General features: G+C 47.1%; 1 protein-coding gene across 21 annotated transcripts in view; it reads right to left on the bottom strand.

Moving 5' to 3' along the window:
• Nucleotides 1-18,179, bottom strand: part of FHOD3 (formin homology 2 domain containing 3) — a 465,123-nt gene that overhangs the window by 56,868 nt on the left and 390,076 nt on the right. For 16 of the 21 annotated variants that reach the window (XM_072732212.1, XM_072732222.1, XM_072732215.1 and 13 more), the window contains 2 exons: nucleotides 9,683-9,946; nucleotides 1,010-1,893 (listed from right to left, as the gene is read on the bottom strand). In XM_072732212.1, coding sequence (XP_072588313.1) covers nucleotides 1,010-1,893; nucleotides 9,683-9,946 — 1,148 coding nt within the window. The remainder of the gene's footprint in view (nucleotides 1-1,009; nucleotides 1,894-9,682; nucleotides 9,947-18,179) is intronic. The other 5 variants (XM_072732218.1, XM_072732220.1, XM_072732221.1 and 2 more) reach the window with 1 other exon arrangement.

The raw sequence follows: 18,179 nt of genomic DNA, 5'->3' as shown, positions 1-18,179 counted from the left end.
AAGTTAGGCACACTGAGAGCAGGTGCCCAACCTCATTTTCCTAAGTGTCATATCCTAGAGAGGACAAAAGGAGGTCTACTTTTGGCTGTAGGAGAGGAGTGACAGGATGTGATGTGCTGTGTTGGATCCCGGCAGTTTGAATTTATAAGCAGGAGTCAGCTCTAATCCTGACACTTGAGGGATTCCTGGGGCTGGCATAGTTCAGATTCACATCTTTGCTGAGACTGGGGAGAAGCTGACACCACAGTGAAGGCCAGCTCGAGGACAGCAGCAAGCATTTGCAGCCCCCCCCACGCCCACCCCTGGGGCACTAACCCTGTCACTTGGCTCCTTGTCTGAAGGGCACTCGGCCTGAGGATGCTGCATAAACTTTCTGATTCAGACCTAGTGCTTGACTGGCAGGTCAGGGAGCCCAACTCAGGCAGCTTTATCCTCACCTGAAACATGATGATAAATGGGAAAACATACGGACCTGAAACTAATTTAGGGTAAGTTTTTGCAGGTTTAAATATGCAGGTTTACATAACCCTAAATATGGGGTTACAGCTGGGGTTCCAACTACCACTACACCAACTATCATCAATCAAGGTGAGAGTAAACAGATGTATCTCCTGGATAAAGTCCACGTGTTGGATAAATTAGCAAGACTGCCTCCCTCCAGTTAATGTCAGCGTCTACTGTTGGGCCTGTTAATAGTCCCTGGCGGACCTTTTTGTCTTTTCCCCTGGGTTATTTGCTTCTTTGAAAGCTACTTTGCCTAACGGGGTCAGTAGGCCGCTGTCCATGTCAGCCACTAAGGGTCCGGTACTCATTTAGCTTGCGTCCAGCCTACCGCACAAAGACTAATCTCTTAAAGGACAGATTTTTATATCAACTTTTTTTTTTTTTTTTTTAAACCGCATAACCAAAGCAGCACGAGGGACATCTTAAATACAACAGATCTCTCGGCCCTACTCAACAGCAGAAAGTAACTCTGCAAATGAAGAAGCACTTGGGATGCTAGCAGTACCTTGGAGACGGACAGTTCCTTAGATTTGGACTCAAACAGGTGCTCCAGCCTGGAAGTGTCCACCTTGATAGGTTCCAGTTTCGACCACAGGAATTCTCTGCAGCGCCGGTTGTTCTTGCACGGCCACTCGAAAGGCCGCACTTCATTCCAGAAGAGACGGATGGTCTTCTTTTTCTTGGTGAACGCCGGCTGACCCCGGGGGACCTGGGGCCACCCTAAGCCCTGAGGAGCGTTGAATACCGGAGGAGGAGCCAATAAATTACCGGGGACCGGAGGGGGAGGCACGACGCTGTCCAGCAGGGGCGGCGGGGGCGGGGGCGGCAAACCCAGGAAGGTGGGTGGGGGCGGGGGCGGGGGCCCCGGGGCCTCCCTGGGACCCAGGTCCACGTCCAGGACGTCCACGTCGTCCTCCTCCCCCAGGTCGGTGAAATCCATGTCTTGGATTCTGAGCTCCCTCGGGTTGGCCATGAGCTGGTCCCAGATGTAATCGGATTCCGTCTTGGGCTGTGCGGATGCTTTCTCTGGGGCCTTGTCACTAGGTTCGGCGTCCGGGGAGACGGACCCTCTCCCTAGGTCCCCGCTGTTGAATCTCTCAGCGAAGGCCCTCACGCTGCCCCGATTGTCCAGGCGGCCGACGTCCACCCTCCGGACGCCCTCATCCTGGGCCAGCGAGTGGGCCTGCAGGGTGGATATCCTGCTCGCCAGGCTGGCCACGGCCTCCGCGCCCGGCTCGGCCCTCCCGCTCTCGCCCTCCGCTTTCTCCTCGTCATCCGTGGGCTGTCTGTTATGCGCATACAGCATGTCCAGCATGAACCGCTTGTTGGTGAGGATGTCGCCGCACTGCTCATTTACACCGGCATCCTGAACGCCCACGGACCACAAACCTGGAAGCACAGAGGAGAGAAAAAAGTGAGCAAATGGCAGGTGCCTCCGTGTGGAGGGAAGCCAGCTGGGGGACAGCGGGGCCTAACACACGGAGTGACTTCGGAGAGGACGCTGACAGTCACAATAACCTGCTCCAGGACCCAAGACTCTTGTAGTTAGGGCATCGCTCTCAGCTCCCACCTTGGCTCAGGAGAGTATTTTCCTCACTTTTCCTGCCCACAGACCCACCCAGCCACACGTAACAAGGGGCTTTGGTCCTAACCAGACACAGGGAGGCCAGGAAGCTGCTCCCTCGCCCACCGCAGGACAGGTGGAAAAGCTGTGGAGTTAGGTCTCCCCTCCCCCCACCCCCCACCCCACATCTGCTCAAAGTGCCTGGGGGAAATGCACAGGCCATCGCGCGGCTTGTACACTAAATCCATGGCCACCGGTCTTCAGGAAACCCCTAATGCTTCCTGGCAGCCTCATCTGCGACCTCTCCTGGGTGACTTTTCCCACCTCCCCTCTCTCCTCTAACCTCCCCGCTGTCTCATCTGCACACAAGCATGGCCTTGCTTCCTAGTTCCACAGCTTAACAGAAGCCAGAGATCTCCCAGGGCCTCACCTAGCCCCCCGCTTCCCACACCTGAACCCCAACTATGGCTTCCCTCCTGTGACTACCGACAGACTGGCCCTCTTAGCAGGGTCACGCACTCCACGTGTGCATTTGGAAGCCATCCTGGTGCTTCTCTATCCTGCATTTCCCATGCTCCTCCCACTAGACCTTCCTACTGGCATATAAACTTGGTATGACTTCACCCATCTTAAAACAATTCAACTCCACTTAGCCCTCCAGCTATAATCCAACTTCTCTCCTTTCCCAGGTGGCCTAAAACCTTCCTGCTGCACTAGACCCAGAAGAGGACTCCCTCCTTTATTTACATCCTTCACGTGGCTTCCAGGGCATTGCACTCACCTGGTCTGCTTCCCTTTTTTCTGGATGCTCTTTCTCATTCTCCTATGCCACTTCCTCCTTATCTTTACCCTTTAGATGTCCTTGGACCTCTTGTGTCCTTGCACACTTAGTTACCATCTCATCCAGTCTTCAGGCTTTAGGTACCACCTCTGCCCTCATACCCACCCTCTCTCTGAACCCATTTCTTCTACACCCCTTTCCTATCTCAGACATGGCAACTTTCATCCATCTTGCTGCCAATTCCACAAATCTCAGTCATGTAACTCCTGTTCTTTCACGTGGGCATCTAACATAGCAGGGTGTCCTGTTAGCTAAGACTTCATGTCACATCCAGAATCTACCCACTTCTCTCATCACCTGCCCTGCTATGGCCTTCGTCTGAGACAGCATGGTTTCTTGCCTGCAACACTGCAGGAGTGTCCCCTAGCTCGTCCCAATTTCCACTCATGTCCCTCTAGAGTCTGTGGTTAACAGCGATGTTGATGTGTTAAAACGCCCAATCCCATCATTTTGCTCAAAGACTTCTAATAGTGCCACATTTTGCCAAGAAAAAAGCCAGTGATCTTTCATCATTTCCCGAGCCTTGCACGTACCCACCTTAATTTTTTTTGATGAACATCCCTGAACCTCTTTCACTGCAGTAGCTGCTTGACATTCCTAGACCTCACCGGGCATGATCTGGCCTCAGGGCCTTTGCCCATCCTGGAACAAACTGCACCCGTTTAACCACACAATTTGCTTCTCAACCTCCTTCTAGGTCTTTGCTTAAACAGTATGTTCTCAGTGAATCTTCCCCAACCACCTCATTTAAAACTCTGCAACACTCCCCCTCTCTCCCCAATGCCATTTATCTCACTCTCTGGCTTTAGTCACCAGAGTACTTATTACTGCCTAATCTTCCCCATATTTTCCTTATTTATTTTACTGCTGCCTTTGTCCTGCCACTGGAATGGTTATAATTACTTGTTAAACTGTCCTCTTCATCGGAATGTAAACCGTACAAGAGCAGGGATTGGGGTTTTTTGTTGTTGTTTACTGTTGAACTCCCAGCATCTAAGACACGTCGATGAATCAGTGAATGCTCAAAAATGGGATTCCTCAGAGTTTGGCTCCTAAGAGCCAGCAGGGCTGTTTGGCGGGCATTCAGGATGTGAGGTCCCTCCAATACCCAGGACCTCTGTGGGCACCTGCGCCGGGGGACGGCAGGGACCTCGGTCATGGACGTGAGCATCAGCAGCCTTTGTTCAACCAAAGGAGAATGGCCCAGTCAAACCTACTGGGAGGGACACTGGTCTCTCCCACGTGACCCTGCCTTGATCTCAGAGGAGGCATCACTGGGAAGCCACAAGGGCCTCCCGGCACTCTTCTTCCAGTGCAGCTTTGCCCTCTGTTCAGTAGTGGCCCCACCTCACTAAAGGCCCAATACCAGAACAAGGAGCTCTTAGACCCTTGGCAGCTTTCACCGAGTCCGCTTAGGGGACAACCACCATTGAAGCGGGAGGAGACGGCAAGTGAGGACAGGACAGGGAAAGTCTGGGTATCTGCAGTCCCTACAACTGGCCAGACAGGCCCATAAATAGGAAGACCGCTTTGAGATCAGGGGGCTGCAGCGGGTAAGTGGCTGAGTCTCTCTCAAGAGACTGCTTCTCTCCTCCTCCATTTCCTGGGAAATGTTGCAATTTTCTTTTTTTTGTCAACAAGGAGGAGGACACAATTAGGTGATCTTTTAAATGCTGGTTGTCTCCCTTACTCTCTTTATTCACTTAGGTCTTCCTGTATCATTATGTAGTGTTGCTTCTTTGCCGCTAGTAATTTCCTTTGCTCTGAAGTCTACTTTATCTGATATTAATATAGCCTCTCCTGCTTTTCTCTGATTAGTGTTAGCATGGTATTATCTTTTCCTGACTTTTCACTTTCCATCTGCCTGTCATTATGTTGAAAAAGAGTTTTGTATACATGGCATATAGTTAGGTTATATTTTTATCCATTCTGCGAACCTCCCTCTTTTAAAATAAAGTCATTCTTGGGTGCCTGGCTGGCTCAGTCAGGAGAGCATGTGATTCCTGATCTTGAGGTTGTGGGTTCGAGCCCCATATTAGGGGTAAAGACTACTTAAAAAAATTATTATTATGTTAGGGCTTCAATATGCCTCTTTATTTTTTGTTCATTTCCTTTGTTTTACTCTTTCTCCTTTTTTGACCTCAACTGGATTACTTGAACATTTTTTAGAATTTCAATTTGATTTTTACGGTTTTTGAGTTACATGGCTTTATATAATTTTCTTAGCAGTTGCTCTGGGGATTACAATATGAACACTAACTTCTCTGTGTGCTGATATTGATGTTTTACTACTTTGAAGCATAGAATTCTTACTTCCATTTAGATCCTTTTGCCCTCCCTTTTTTTTTTTTTACCCTCCCTACTTTAAAAATAGAATTGCCTCAAGTATTTCCTCTACATACATTGAATGCTACATCATAGGTTATAATTTTTGCTTCCACCATCACCTATGACTAAGAAACTTGTGAGGCAAAAGACTGTCTTTTTTATTTACTATTTTTTTCCCCACTCCATTTTTCTATTTCTTTCTGAAATTTTGAGCCTTCTTCTGTCATCATTTCCTTTCTGTTCAGAGAATGTCGTCTAGTCATTGTTTTAAGAGTGGTCTACTAGTGGCAAATTCTCTTAGTTTTCCTTGAATTGAGAATGTCTTCATTTTCTCTTCATCCTTAAAGGCTACTTTTTGGAGAAAAAAAAAAGGCTACTTTTGCTGGATCCAGCATTCAGGGTAGATAACTCTAGTCTTTGAGCACTTGACAAATGCTGTGCCCCTTCCCACTCACCTCCATGTCTCAGATGAAATATTTGAATCAGCATTCCTCTATAGATGATACACTGTTTCTTCTTACTCCCTTTGAAGACTTAATTTTTCATCTATAGTTTTTCATCTTCCTTGGTGTGAATTTCTTTGGATTCATCCCCATTAGTATTTGCTTAGCTTCTTAAATCTGGAGGTTTATGCCTTTTCCCAAATTTGGGAAATTTTCAGTTGTTATTTCTTCAAATATTTTTCCAGCCCTGCAGGCTTTCTCCTCTCCTTCTCAGATTCTGATTAGATAAATGTTAGTTCTACTGATACAGTTTCACAGGTCCCTGAGGCTCTGTTCATTCTTTCAATCTACTTTTCCCCAATTCAGACTTGGTTACTTCTACTGCTCTGCTTTCAACTGCACAGGTTATTTCCTTTGCTGTCTCCACACTACTACAGAGCCCAACAAATATTTTATTTTGGCCATTGTATTTTTCAATTCTGTAATTTCTCTTTGGTTCTTTTTTTTTAATATCTTCTATTTCTTTCCAAGATATCTCATTTCTGTCATGTATTTCCTGAATGTTTCTAATTGTTCACTGAAGCATCATCATGATGGCTGCTTTACAATCCTAGTCAGATAATTCCAACATCTGGCTCATCTCAGTGTTGGCATCTGTGGTTTGTCTTTTCCCATCCAAGTTGTGATTGCCCCAGATCTTGATAGGATGAGTGATTTTAGAGTGTATCCTGGATATTTTGGAGATTGTCTGCTAGACTTTGGGTCATGTGTACTATTCTCTTTCAGTAGGCACTCACCCTGTTTAGATGTGGTGTACAGGTCTTGATGGAAGTAAATATTCAGCTCTCTACTGGGTCCTACTGTCACCACCACAGGAAGAAGGCTGACTACCCTCACTGCAGATGGGCAGGGTGGGGGTGCAGCAGTCCCTTGACCCACTGGTATCTTCCGAGTGAAAGTGGAACACTTACTCACATTGCCTCCAAGTGGAAGTGAAGGCTCAGCTTCCACTGGTCCCTACTGATTCTGGGATGGGGAGAATAGATTGCAGACTAATTTCACCCTCAATGACATCATTTTACCTTTTTTTATGTGGAGTGGGGTGGAGGCTGAGCTCCTTGCTTGGCCCAACTGGTATCAGAGAAGGAGGGTAGGGGCAATAGAATGCTGGTTAGTCCTCTTCCACTGCCTTCCTAAGTCTCTTTCCTGCTGGGTAAAGGCAAAGGGTCAGATCTTTACAAGACCCCACTGACAGTACCTCAATAGAAGAACTGGGATGCCAATTCTTTCTGTCCTATAGGGGATAGAATATCAGTTCTCCATTAGGCCAAAACTACCCCAGCAAGGAAATGAGAGCACTATCAGCTTCTTTTTGGCAGGAGATAGAGGACTGGCTCCCTCCTGATGGGCGTCCCACTGACACCAGGGACTTGGAGGAAGGGGAGAGGAATGGTGTCACCCCGGTCTCCATGGAGTCGAGGTTATAGAAGATCACCTCCTCTTTGGTCCCACTGAAGCTACTAGGTGGGGAAGGGGTAGGTCAGCAGCTGATTTTTCATTAGTGCTGGTCTAGGGTAGGGCATGTATTAAAAGCCAAAAAGACTTTCTGTTCTGTTAGGCAATCATTTTATTTTCCCAATTCTTTGGCTATAGGAATAAGATTTAGTCAGAGCTTTGCTGCCATGTCACTGAAGTCCAAAGATCTTAGACAGTCGGCCTTCTTCTCTCCAGTTTCCAGGGACCTCCTATGATTGTTCTGTTATGCCCAGAGTGTTTCTATTTTAGTTGTAAGAGGAAGGAACTTGGAACAATAGACCTGCTCCATCTTAGCCAGATGCCTCTTCATTCAATAATTCATTAGTGGTTTTGTGAGCCTCTACTATGCTCCAGTCCTACAGGTAGGAAGTGAGGACTCATAATGAACAAGACAGATATCCCCATCCTCACAAAGCTGACATTCAAGTGGAGGTAATAGACAGTTATACAAGTAATTACCGCAAAGTGTAACAAATACTACAATAAAACCTCTCACACTAATGCCATAGAGCAGAACACATGAAACAAAAAGAAAGCCGTACAACCAGAATAGGTTGAGACTCTTTCAATCCCTACAAATTCATTTCTGAGTAATGGATACAATCATTAGAGTCATAAAAGGCAACAGCTATGATGACAGAGCTGCCCTGACTCCACAGCTGGTGATGGTGCCTGGGAGCAGTGGGATTTTCTAAGAAGTTGCAACAAATAAACATGATCACATCTCTTAATAGCACCAGACTGAAGCAGGAAAAAAAAAATCACTGCAAAGCCCTAATTCCTGAGTTAATACTCTTGGACACCACCAGCTTTTGGTAGAAAGTCAATGGTTCTTCACTGAGAGTACAGTCTCCATTTTTGGAAAGTTGCCCTTATTTGGAAAAATATTGGACAATCTGATCCAAGAAAGTTCTGTTCCTTGGCTTCTTTTCACTAACCCCACTTGTTGATATGTTTTAGGCTTGCTAACCCTAGTGATGACGAATAATTCCTACAGCTATTTATAATAAAACATGATTTAAGACCAAACTGATCAAGAAGACTTACCCGACCTGACCCCCTGTACTGTGACCATAAATCACATCAAATGTGAATACTAAGAAATAGAATTCGGGAGACTAACTGCCATCTGACTTCGAGAGATACATGTAATAAGTAAATACTTACAATACCTTCTAGCACGTACATCTTCAACCAGACACAAGATTTTCAATGCAATAACTACTAAGACATAAACTAATATCTTTCCGTCTTTTTTTCAGTGCATCATAGTGACTAGCAATATAAAGAATAAAAATAATACAGCTGGTGAAAACTCAAATATCAACTAAGACTCAGCCATTGATTGATAGGTCTCATGGCAGGCATTATGGCTCCAAGCATTCATTCAAAATGAATGAAATCATTCATTTCATTCACACATCCATGTTTCAGAGATCATGTATTCTTAATCTATGAGCTAACAAGCCATGCATGGGTTATGTCACTGGCTGGCAGGCCCTTGTGAAGCCTTCATGATGCACTTTGGGCCCAAAGCATAGGCTCCTTGAGTGTGTATCACTCTGTAGCTTAATGAAGACTGGCTAGTAAGACATGCCTCCACTGGTGAAATGTGTTAGTTGAGAGAGGTGGCTGTCCTCTCAACAGCACACAAGTCATGGGTAGGAAAACCAAGCCTATGGTGTTGCATATGAACCATAATTCAAGTGATTACATAAATCCTTTACAATTCCTATAACCCTCTGTGGCACCCTCCCTGAGTCCCCAGTGAGGATTAACATTCCATTTGGTCTCTCATCATAAAGTTACCATTACACATATGAACTGAATATCAGCTATAATGCCAAAAGGATCTGGTTTCATAAAGAAAAGCAAATGCTTTATAACAAAAGCATGGCCCTGAGCATATTGTAGAAAGGTACTTAAATTATGTATATTCCACTCAAGCACATCAAACTGACTTCAGCACACTGTGAGCTGTCATTTTTTTGGAAGTACCCTTTCAATTCATTTTAACAAATTTGCTCTGGTTTGAAATGTCCATCATAATACCTTAGCACATTTCACTGAAGAAACTTTCGAGGGAGCCGATAGCAACATGACATATCTCTAAATATAAGTAAGAAAAAAAACTACATTTACTATTAATGAGCAATTAGAAGGAAATGAGGCATTTCTCCTTTGGGACTTATTCCTTAGGCAAAGTCCTTTCCTGCCCTCATTATTGCCTTTTCCCACCTATAGAAGTGAAGCTACAATAATATGGCAGTGGGTGTGGGGGTCACCTCCCCATTGGGCAGGAAGCTGAGGGGCTGCCTACAGTGTGGCCACATCTCTAACCTCCAGACTCCAGGTGACACAGCCCAGTGAGCGAGCTGAGCCAGCAGTGACCTCAGTGGCCAGCAAACCAAGTCCCCTGCCCAGGTTTCCCTGGAATTTATTTACTGAGAAAAGGGGCTGTATTACCAGTTCCCCTGTCCCTGGAGAGCTTGTCCTCCTTCTCCTCCCTCTCTAACGTGCTGCTGGAGGACGAGATGCTGGAGGCAGAGCAGTTGTCCTTCTCGTTCACCTCCTCGCTCTGCCTCTCTTTCTCACTGAGGGAGGCCCGCTCTTCTGGCTCTTGCTCCAGTGCTCGCTCCACTTCACTCTCTGCTCCCACGTGGGCAGGGGCTACTTCCGGGCTGGCCTCATCCGTACCCTGCCCCACCTCCGCCTCCGGTCCAGGCTCAGCTGGTGGAGACAACAATGGAGATTATCATCACAACAGGAATTTCTTGGGAATGTCAAGTGAGGTGTTAAAGTAGACATGAGGTTGACATCCCTTTGCTATTTGTTGTGGGCAGAATCCTAAAGATGGCCCCAGGATTCCAATCCCCTGGTTATTCAGTTGAACACTCATCTAGGCACTGGGAAGGGATCGTGCAGCTGCTGGAACAGTCTCAAATCACTTGACTCTAGGATGTGGAGATTATCTAGGGGGGCCTGAAACAATCCGGTGAGACTTTTTAAAAGCACAGTGTTTCCTGATTGGCAGCAAAAAAGAAAGAGAGATTAGAAGCATGTGGCTTTAAAGATAGAGGGGTCATGTGACAGACAAGGAATGCGAGTGGCCTCTAGAAGCTGAGAGCAATTCCTGGCCAACATAAAACACAGAACAGGGACTTTGAGCCTGTGAGCACAAGAAACTGACTTCTGCCAACAACCTAAATGAACCTGAGGTGGATTCTTCCCAGGGCCTCCGGGTAAGAGACAGGCCAGTCACAGCCTTGAGGGTGGCCTCCTGGTACCCAGGGCTAAGAATCCAGTTGAATCATGCTGAACTTCTGACCCATGGAATCTGTGAGGCGATAAATGGGTCTATTTTGAATCACAGTTTGTGGTAATTTGTTATGTACCAGTAGCATCGCTAAGTTTTATCAGGAGCTAAACCAATGAGGACTGTTGCCCTTTGCTTAAATTAGGTTTGCTCATAATTTGATTAGTCCATAATTTTGAGAGTTGTTCAGGAGAATCACTCATGGGCATAGAACTATTTGTAAACCTATCGAGGCTGGAGATTTGATGCTTGTAGCAAGGTAAAATGCTCACACTCCCAAGTATGACATCCATCCCCTAGGGAACAGGAAATGGCATAGGATGGCTTTGCATGGTTTTACTGAGCAAAATTCTCAGCTCTGCACTGTATATGGGTAGCAAAATGATTGAGGATACAGAAAGTTCTGAGCCAAATGTCTTGTGTGAAGGCTAAAGGGAGACAGGTCACTCCTGAGAGTGTGATCCTCGGGGCTGGGCAAAGTCACATTTTTGAGTCCCAAGCGTGTGTGCTCAAGCCCTAGGCATAGGCTACTCAAATACAGAATTGCAGCAGCATCTGCATGGGGCAGGGGCTGTAAGAGATCTGTCCAGACCTCAGGAGAACAACTGGACCAGGGAGCTCCCTCTGTGGAGGCAACCTGCTGGCTCAGGTGAGTGGGGACAGCTAGCAAGGGAATATACAGAACAGGCCAGCAGGGCTGGCAGTGCCATTACTATGGGAGAGGAAAGCTCAGGCCTCACTGGGCAGGGAGCTCAGCTACCCTCAGCTTCCCTCAGCTTCCCAGCCAGAAGCTGTTCTGCCCAGAATTATTGGGTCCAGTATCCCCGACCCTCATCTACTCTCAGGCTGCTTTCCTCTGAGAAAGAGGGATTTGAAGGAGGTGACATGTCAGCCTCTCCTTATGTCCTTGGGTAACTTCCAACCACCAAAGGACAGAATGACTCCTCCAGGAGAGTCTCTCATGCCCTTTGGATAGGAATGGGGTATAGAGGTCAGAGAGCCTCTCCCAAGGTGGTTGGGTAACTTCCAACCACCAAAGGACAGAATGACTCCTCCAGGAGAGTCTCTCATGCCCTTTGGTAGGAATGGGGTATAGAGGTCAGAGAGCCTTCTGCCTGCCCATGGCTTCATGATAGGTTGTATATCTTCTAGCCTGATATGGGAACCTGCTGCCCTGGGAGACTAGGGGAAGGTAGGCTGGGGCAGCAAAGACCCTGTGTCCAGCAAAGACCCCTGCTGGGGGTCCCCCAAGAACTGGTGATGTGAGGACAAAGTTTCCAGGCAGAGATGTGCTGTCTGGCAGTAGGAGGAGGAAACCAAAGGACATACAATCATGAACCCATATACCTAAGAATGGGCTTGTCAGACACTTTTCCTCAAAAGCAGAGACAGAGCTGAGTACAGTGAAAGAACAATACATCCTTGAGAAAAATCCCCTTTAGTATTAAAGGAATTTTTATGGTGATTTCTTTTTCATCTGATAATAAAACATTTAGCAAGGAGATACAAACATCCTTTGGTTTACGAGCATGGCACAAGCACCACGTTACCAATAGCACTGTCATCCTTTGGTTGACAGAAGGCATATGTCCTTGCACACATTTATTTCAGAATAGCCACATCAAAACGAAAATGTGTTTCCAACAGTCTAGCATGTGGCACACATTTGAGTTTTAATTGGTGAGCATATGGTGAAAACTGGCTAGGGTGCCTCCATGTGGCTTTATCACTGACAGGGAGAGGGGTGCAGTGGGCTGCCATGAGCCTGTGTCTACTCTCCATCCCCAGGACAGTGGGCATACAAAGTAGGAAAGACCCATGATTTGGTGGCAGTATGACTTCAGCCCACGTGCACTCCACCATGTTTCCTTCCACGGAAGCAATGACACTGGCCCCTGATTAGCCCTGGTGGTCTGGACAGGTATGGTGATGGCCATGCACATGCTAGAGAGCCACACATTCTTGTGGCTGAAATCCTAAATGATTTCATCCTCAAATGCTAGGGCCCTCACTTTGTGGAGATATTTCTATGTGTGATCCGACTACCGGATGGTTGCTCTTTGTCATTGCTGCTGGAGAGGCAGCCATCTCCAAAACTGCCTCCTGACCACCATGCAGACTCAGCATCACAGCCCTGATGGCAAATCTGCAGCATGTAAGGTGGTCTTAATGATGACCAAATAATATTCACACAAATTCTAGTCAAGCGAAGCCATCAAAGATAGAGAGTGACTGTAAGCGCAAACACACATGGCTGCTTCCTGATAACACTGGTACTGCACACGCCAGGCAGCATACTTGTCACTGACATAGCATATCAGCTTTCAGAGGGCTCAGTCTTTGGCTAGGGAAACAGGACATAAAAACCCATCAGTGGGGATCACAGTGATATGTGGCTGGGCACCCAAAAGAGGGCACTGGATAACAAGTGATGCGGTGGGGTGGGGGGAGGGGTCCCTGGAAGGAGCAGCTGGGACCCACGGCAGAGCCCTTCTGCAGTTGCATTAATCCAACATATAAATGACAAGGGCAAAAGGTCCCTAAAAGCTGAGACCTCACCTTCTTCTCATGTCCAGGAGCCCCCAGCATGGTACTGAGCCAACATCTGTGCAGAGTCTTTGCTGACACCCAGAAAGCCCTCTGAGACTGTACCCTGAACACCAGAATATTTCTACCCCCCCTTTCCTGTTCTCTTTCATCAAGACATCTCTTGTCAACACCCACTCCACACATACCCACACCCACACCCCCACTCCTTGTATCACTGCCCCATGCCAGGCTGCCCCACTCGGGGCAGACAGGGGAGAAAGTATCATCTACCCTCAGGGAGTGCGCAGGAGCAGGAGGAACCATATCATACTAGCCTTCAGGAGCAACCCAAAGAGAACAAAGGCATTTATCAGCATCACAGAGTGGAAACTGTTCACAACTTCCCACTATAGCCAATCCCTGAATTACTGAGCATTTCTCTGGCCCAACAATGGTGTTGGTGGTGAAAGACACAGTGATACATGAGTGACACAAGAGACAGACCCAGGGCTTGTCATCACAGGGATTACAGAGGAGCAAAGAGAACCAACATGCCTGGCCATGGCCTCTGCATAGCAAAGGTGGGGGAACCTCACCACCAATGAACATGGAAATCCCAGCCCCTTGGCTCACCCAGACGCAATTAAACAGATCTATACAGATCTATACACATGGCAGTGTTCTAAAAGCAAAAGCATGGTGCCCTGGGGGTGGGGTTCGAGGGCATGGCTAGGGACTTCGCCCTCCCCCCCACATTAGTTACTATGCCAAAATGACATTTAAGCAGGGTCTCCAGGAAGAAAGTGAGTTAAAAGGTAGAAGAGTGGACACAAGAATGTTCTGGGCAGAGGGAAGAGTGTGTGCAGAGACAGGAGAGCACAGGGCATGCCAGAGGAATGAAAGGTCCCTGGTGTTTGGGCTTTGGCAATGGGTGCAAGGACTTGGGACGTCATGCTAAGGGCAGTGATGGCTGCTGTAGGTAGAGACAGGCAAACAACACTTCCCACTGGGATAGCTGCCACGTGTCTGGAGCTATGGATGAAGCTCTTCGGTAGTGTGGAACAGAGAGCCCAAGAAGCAAAGTTTGCAGACAGAGACTGAAGAGGTAGAGGCAAATGCCAGACACTGGAGCTCAACAGACAATGATGAATCAAATCATGGTGCCAATGGGAAGCTGGTCCACACCCCAGAGAGCCTCTGGGGAAGGTAGTGTGTCAGCTTTGATGGGAGCGTGGGGTGCTATCTCCTGAGCACTGCAACTAAGCACACCTCACATGAATGGTCTACCAAATCCACACAACCCCTCTAGGCAGATGCCTGTCATACTGCCCCCAGAAAGCAAGGCCAGGAAGGAACAGGGGAGGCCCAGGTCATGGTGCTGGGCAGGAAGGGGCAGGGTACGCCTTCCCAAGCACGTGCCTGTAAGGACCCTGAGCCCTGCCTTTGAAGCAAGGTCAGAAGTGACTGTAATAAACTAACCTTGCAAGTCAACAGCTGCCAGGGCGCTCCTCCCTCCCAACTTTTCCATCACCAGTCATGTCCTCTCATCACCTTGGACAGAGAAAGGACGTGAAGATCTGCCGCATCTCTGGGGCTGGGCCAAAGAGGAGAGGCGTTGCGAGAAGTTCCTGGGCCAGGGGCCAGGTAGTCCTTCTCCCCACAGCACAAGTATGGAAGGGGAGGGAGGACATGGCAAGAAATGCCTGGCAACATAAAAGGCACCCCAAACAGGGACCCGTCCTCCTGGCCCACATCCCAAGCGAGCGAACTGATGGGATCCTGGTATTGTCAGAATGCACTTAGCAAATGCCAGAAAAATGTATTTGGCCAGAACCTGTGCTGACCTGATTCAAAGGGCTTTAAACTAAAATTTAAGGTTGGAGTGCGGAAAGGAGGAAAAAAATCGCAATTAAACTGCATAAAGGGATATAGGAGTGGATAATTTGTGTAATGTGGAAGAAATCATTGAAAGAAAGAGGTCCATGGTATATTCAGAAAGAAGTGACAAGGAACCCGGTTATCGCCATCCTGGGGATGGACCTGTAGCCCCAACATGGCCACTGAAGGGAATCCTCTACCCAAAGACAACAGACGTTACAGGAGCGAGAGGCTGGGCATGGGAGCAGGACGGGAACCCACCAACATGAGAACCACAGGGAAAGAGGGAACACTCCACTGCTTTTGTTGGGAGAATATAACAGGGTGCCAGGTTAGATGCCGGGACTTCTCGCAGATCACAAAAGTGGGAGAGAGACGAGAGCGAGCAGGCCCTGAGGAATTCAACCAGGGCAGATGACGGCTCACAGCACGTACTTCTCTTTGTCCCTCCAAAAGCCCAGCACCAACTCCTCATCTGGTCTTGAAATCTCCTCAGGGGAGCCCGGGTGGCTCAGCAGTTTAGTGCCGCCTTCAGCCTACGGCCTAATCCTGGAGACCCGGGATCAAGTCCCATGTTGGGCTCCCTGCATGGCGCCTGCTTCTCCCTCTGCCTGTGTCTCTGCCTCTCTCTCTCTCTCTCTCTCTCATGAATAAATAAATAAAATCTTTTTTAAAAAAGAAAGAAGAAAAGAAAATCTCCTTAGATGTCAGGCCCTGCGTACTAGGTACCAAGTGCCTTCTCCACGCTGGCACTTCCCAGAAACCACATGCACATCACTCTGTGTAGTCCTCACACCAGCAGTATGAAGATTAGCGTGAGAAACGAGGACACATGTCCAGAGAGGTTAAGCAACTGGTTCAGGGCTACACAGTGGGCTGGGTGCTCATGGCTGCTCCTCCAGACCCATTCTCTGTTCTGCTCTGTGCCCTGGGAGGCTGGCTGCTTCTCACTTTCACAGGGAGGTAGAGGCATGAGCAAGAGGAAGGAGACGCTGGAGTATTTATGCCTCTACTCTCTGCACGTGGGGCCTCAGTTCAGCAGAGGTTGTCAGGCCACCGTTTCTGTCCTGCGTGCTCCTTCCTGAGGGGACAGCTCTCACCGTGTCCCAGGAACTGACTGAGTTCCTCCAGGCCTGGAAGTGGGAGCAGTGTTAATGGTCTCCTACTGCTCCTAGTCTCTGGGGGCTTCTCCACCGGATGGTCCCATGACCTCATCCACACCTCTGTGAACTGTGCCTTCACTGGCTGCTCTCAGACACCCTCTGAGCATGCCCATCTCCTTCCCAGCTCACCAACAAGCAGATCTGGGATCTGAACCCCAACAGGAATAACTGAAAAACTGAGGCTACCAATCAGGATATTACACTGTGAGGTGGGTGACTTACGCTGTAAAGGAAAGGTATATAATCATTCCTAAAAAAACAAATACAACATACAGTATGCATGAATGTTCCAGGTCTCCTTTCATACATGTCCCTGACAACGGAGTCCAGAGTGTCCAATTGGAATCTCCTGTCATGTAACTTTTCTTTGTAGAGATAAATTGCTGGTAGAAAGATCTGAACTTAATAAGTCTTTGGGTGGCTTCAATTGATTTCAATCTGTGAGGGTGTCTTGATGACTCTGCCAGGACTTGGCTTTCTGGCAGGTCTATGAAACCAAGGGCTGGGCCAGCCAATTCTATAATAGTTGCTCCAAATCATGTACATTCCAGGGACCTCCCCAGTTCAGAGCTAATAACTAACACCATCAACATTAAACTTGTGGTTTAATCACATAAATGTGAAAAAGGTCCCAAGAGAAAAAGCTCACAACTTTGAAAATTCTTTAGACTTTGCCTTTGGTGTTGGGCCAGTTCATGCTAAACTGTTCACTCAGATTCACTCTAGAGCAGGATTTCTTGGCCTTAATACCATGGCTATTTGGGGTTGGATAACTCGGTTGTGGGAGGGCTATCCTCTGCACTGTAGGGTGTTTAGCAGCATTCCTGGCCTCTACCCAGTATAGGCCAATAGTATCTCCTCCTCAGTTGTGACAACTAAAAATACCTCCAGACACTGCCAAATGTCTCTTGGAAGAGGGAGTGGGGGAGGCAGCAGGGATCATCCTGTGTTGAGAATCACTACCCTAAGGAATAGTTTCATTACGATGGACTCAAACTTAGCCTACCAAACAAACTCAGCTTTACACAAACAAAAAAACCCACTTCATCAAGTGCAAAATATTGATCCTTCAGTCTCGTGAATTCATCTGTCTTCAAAATCTACCCCAGTTTTATTCTCAAAATTTAGAGTTAGATTTTTCCAAACAGGCTCAGCCTAAGCCACTTCTTAAGATGAAAACCCTGTAAGACCAAAATTACCTTCAGAAGGCCTTTTGGAAAATGCCACTTTATAAATACCATATCAACCCTCATAGTACCAACAATCAAAGTGCTCATTTAGCTTCAATGGAATGCCATAAGAAGTACTGGGCTTATAGTGGTGAGCCATGTTACCAGGAAACACAAATCCTTATACTATAAAATCATACTTGATGCAGTGTGTTGTTCACACTAGAAAAGGCACATGAGAGTCAGGAATGACTCAAGATAAATACACATCCGTGGCCCTTGTCATGCTCACATGGAAACCCACACCTGAGCTGGATGTTGGGCAGGATTACAAACACTACTCAAATGGTCATTTTCACTTCCTCAACCTTTGCCTCTTGGATTATGCCTCTGACTGAGTACACTTGGTTCAACATATACAGGATGTAATTCCACTGTACTATCATATTAGACAAAAAATATGTATCTAGTTTCAGGTCCAGTTCTTGCAAATATCAGTCAGTGGATAGATTCTATTTCACATTATAAACAGAAATTGAAAAAAAAAAAAAAAGAAAAAACAATTTAAGATTATTTTATCATGTATCATTATTCTGTTTTATGTCACTGCTTTATCATTATTTTGAACTCAAACCATATGATCCCAAACATCAATCCTTGGATATGAAGACTTCTTTTGAGTTTGTTTAAATTCTTCTAAAATCAGATTAGACAGATCTTGTCCTGGCTCAAACAATGTCAAATAGGATCAGTTCCAGTATTCTTTTGTCTTTGAATGCCCAGTGAGAGCTGGTGGAGCTCCTAGATTAACTACATGCTCATTTTCTTACAAGAGCAAGTAGGAAGACAGCCTTTCCTCAAGGATGAAGACACTGTCTGATTCCAAACTGACAATGCATTTCAAGAGC

Source organism: Vulpes vulpes, chromosome 13, assembly GCF_048418805.1.
Source record: "Vulpes vulpes isolate BD-2025 chromosome 13, VulVul3, whole genome shotgun sequence".
NCBI lineage: Eukaryota > Metazoa > Chordata > Mammalia > Carnivora > Canidae > Vulpes > Vulpes vulpes.
This window is presented reverse-complemented; position numbering and strand designations above follow the sequence as displayed.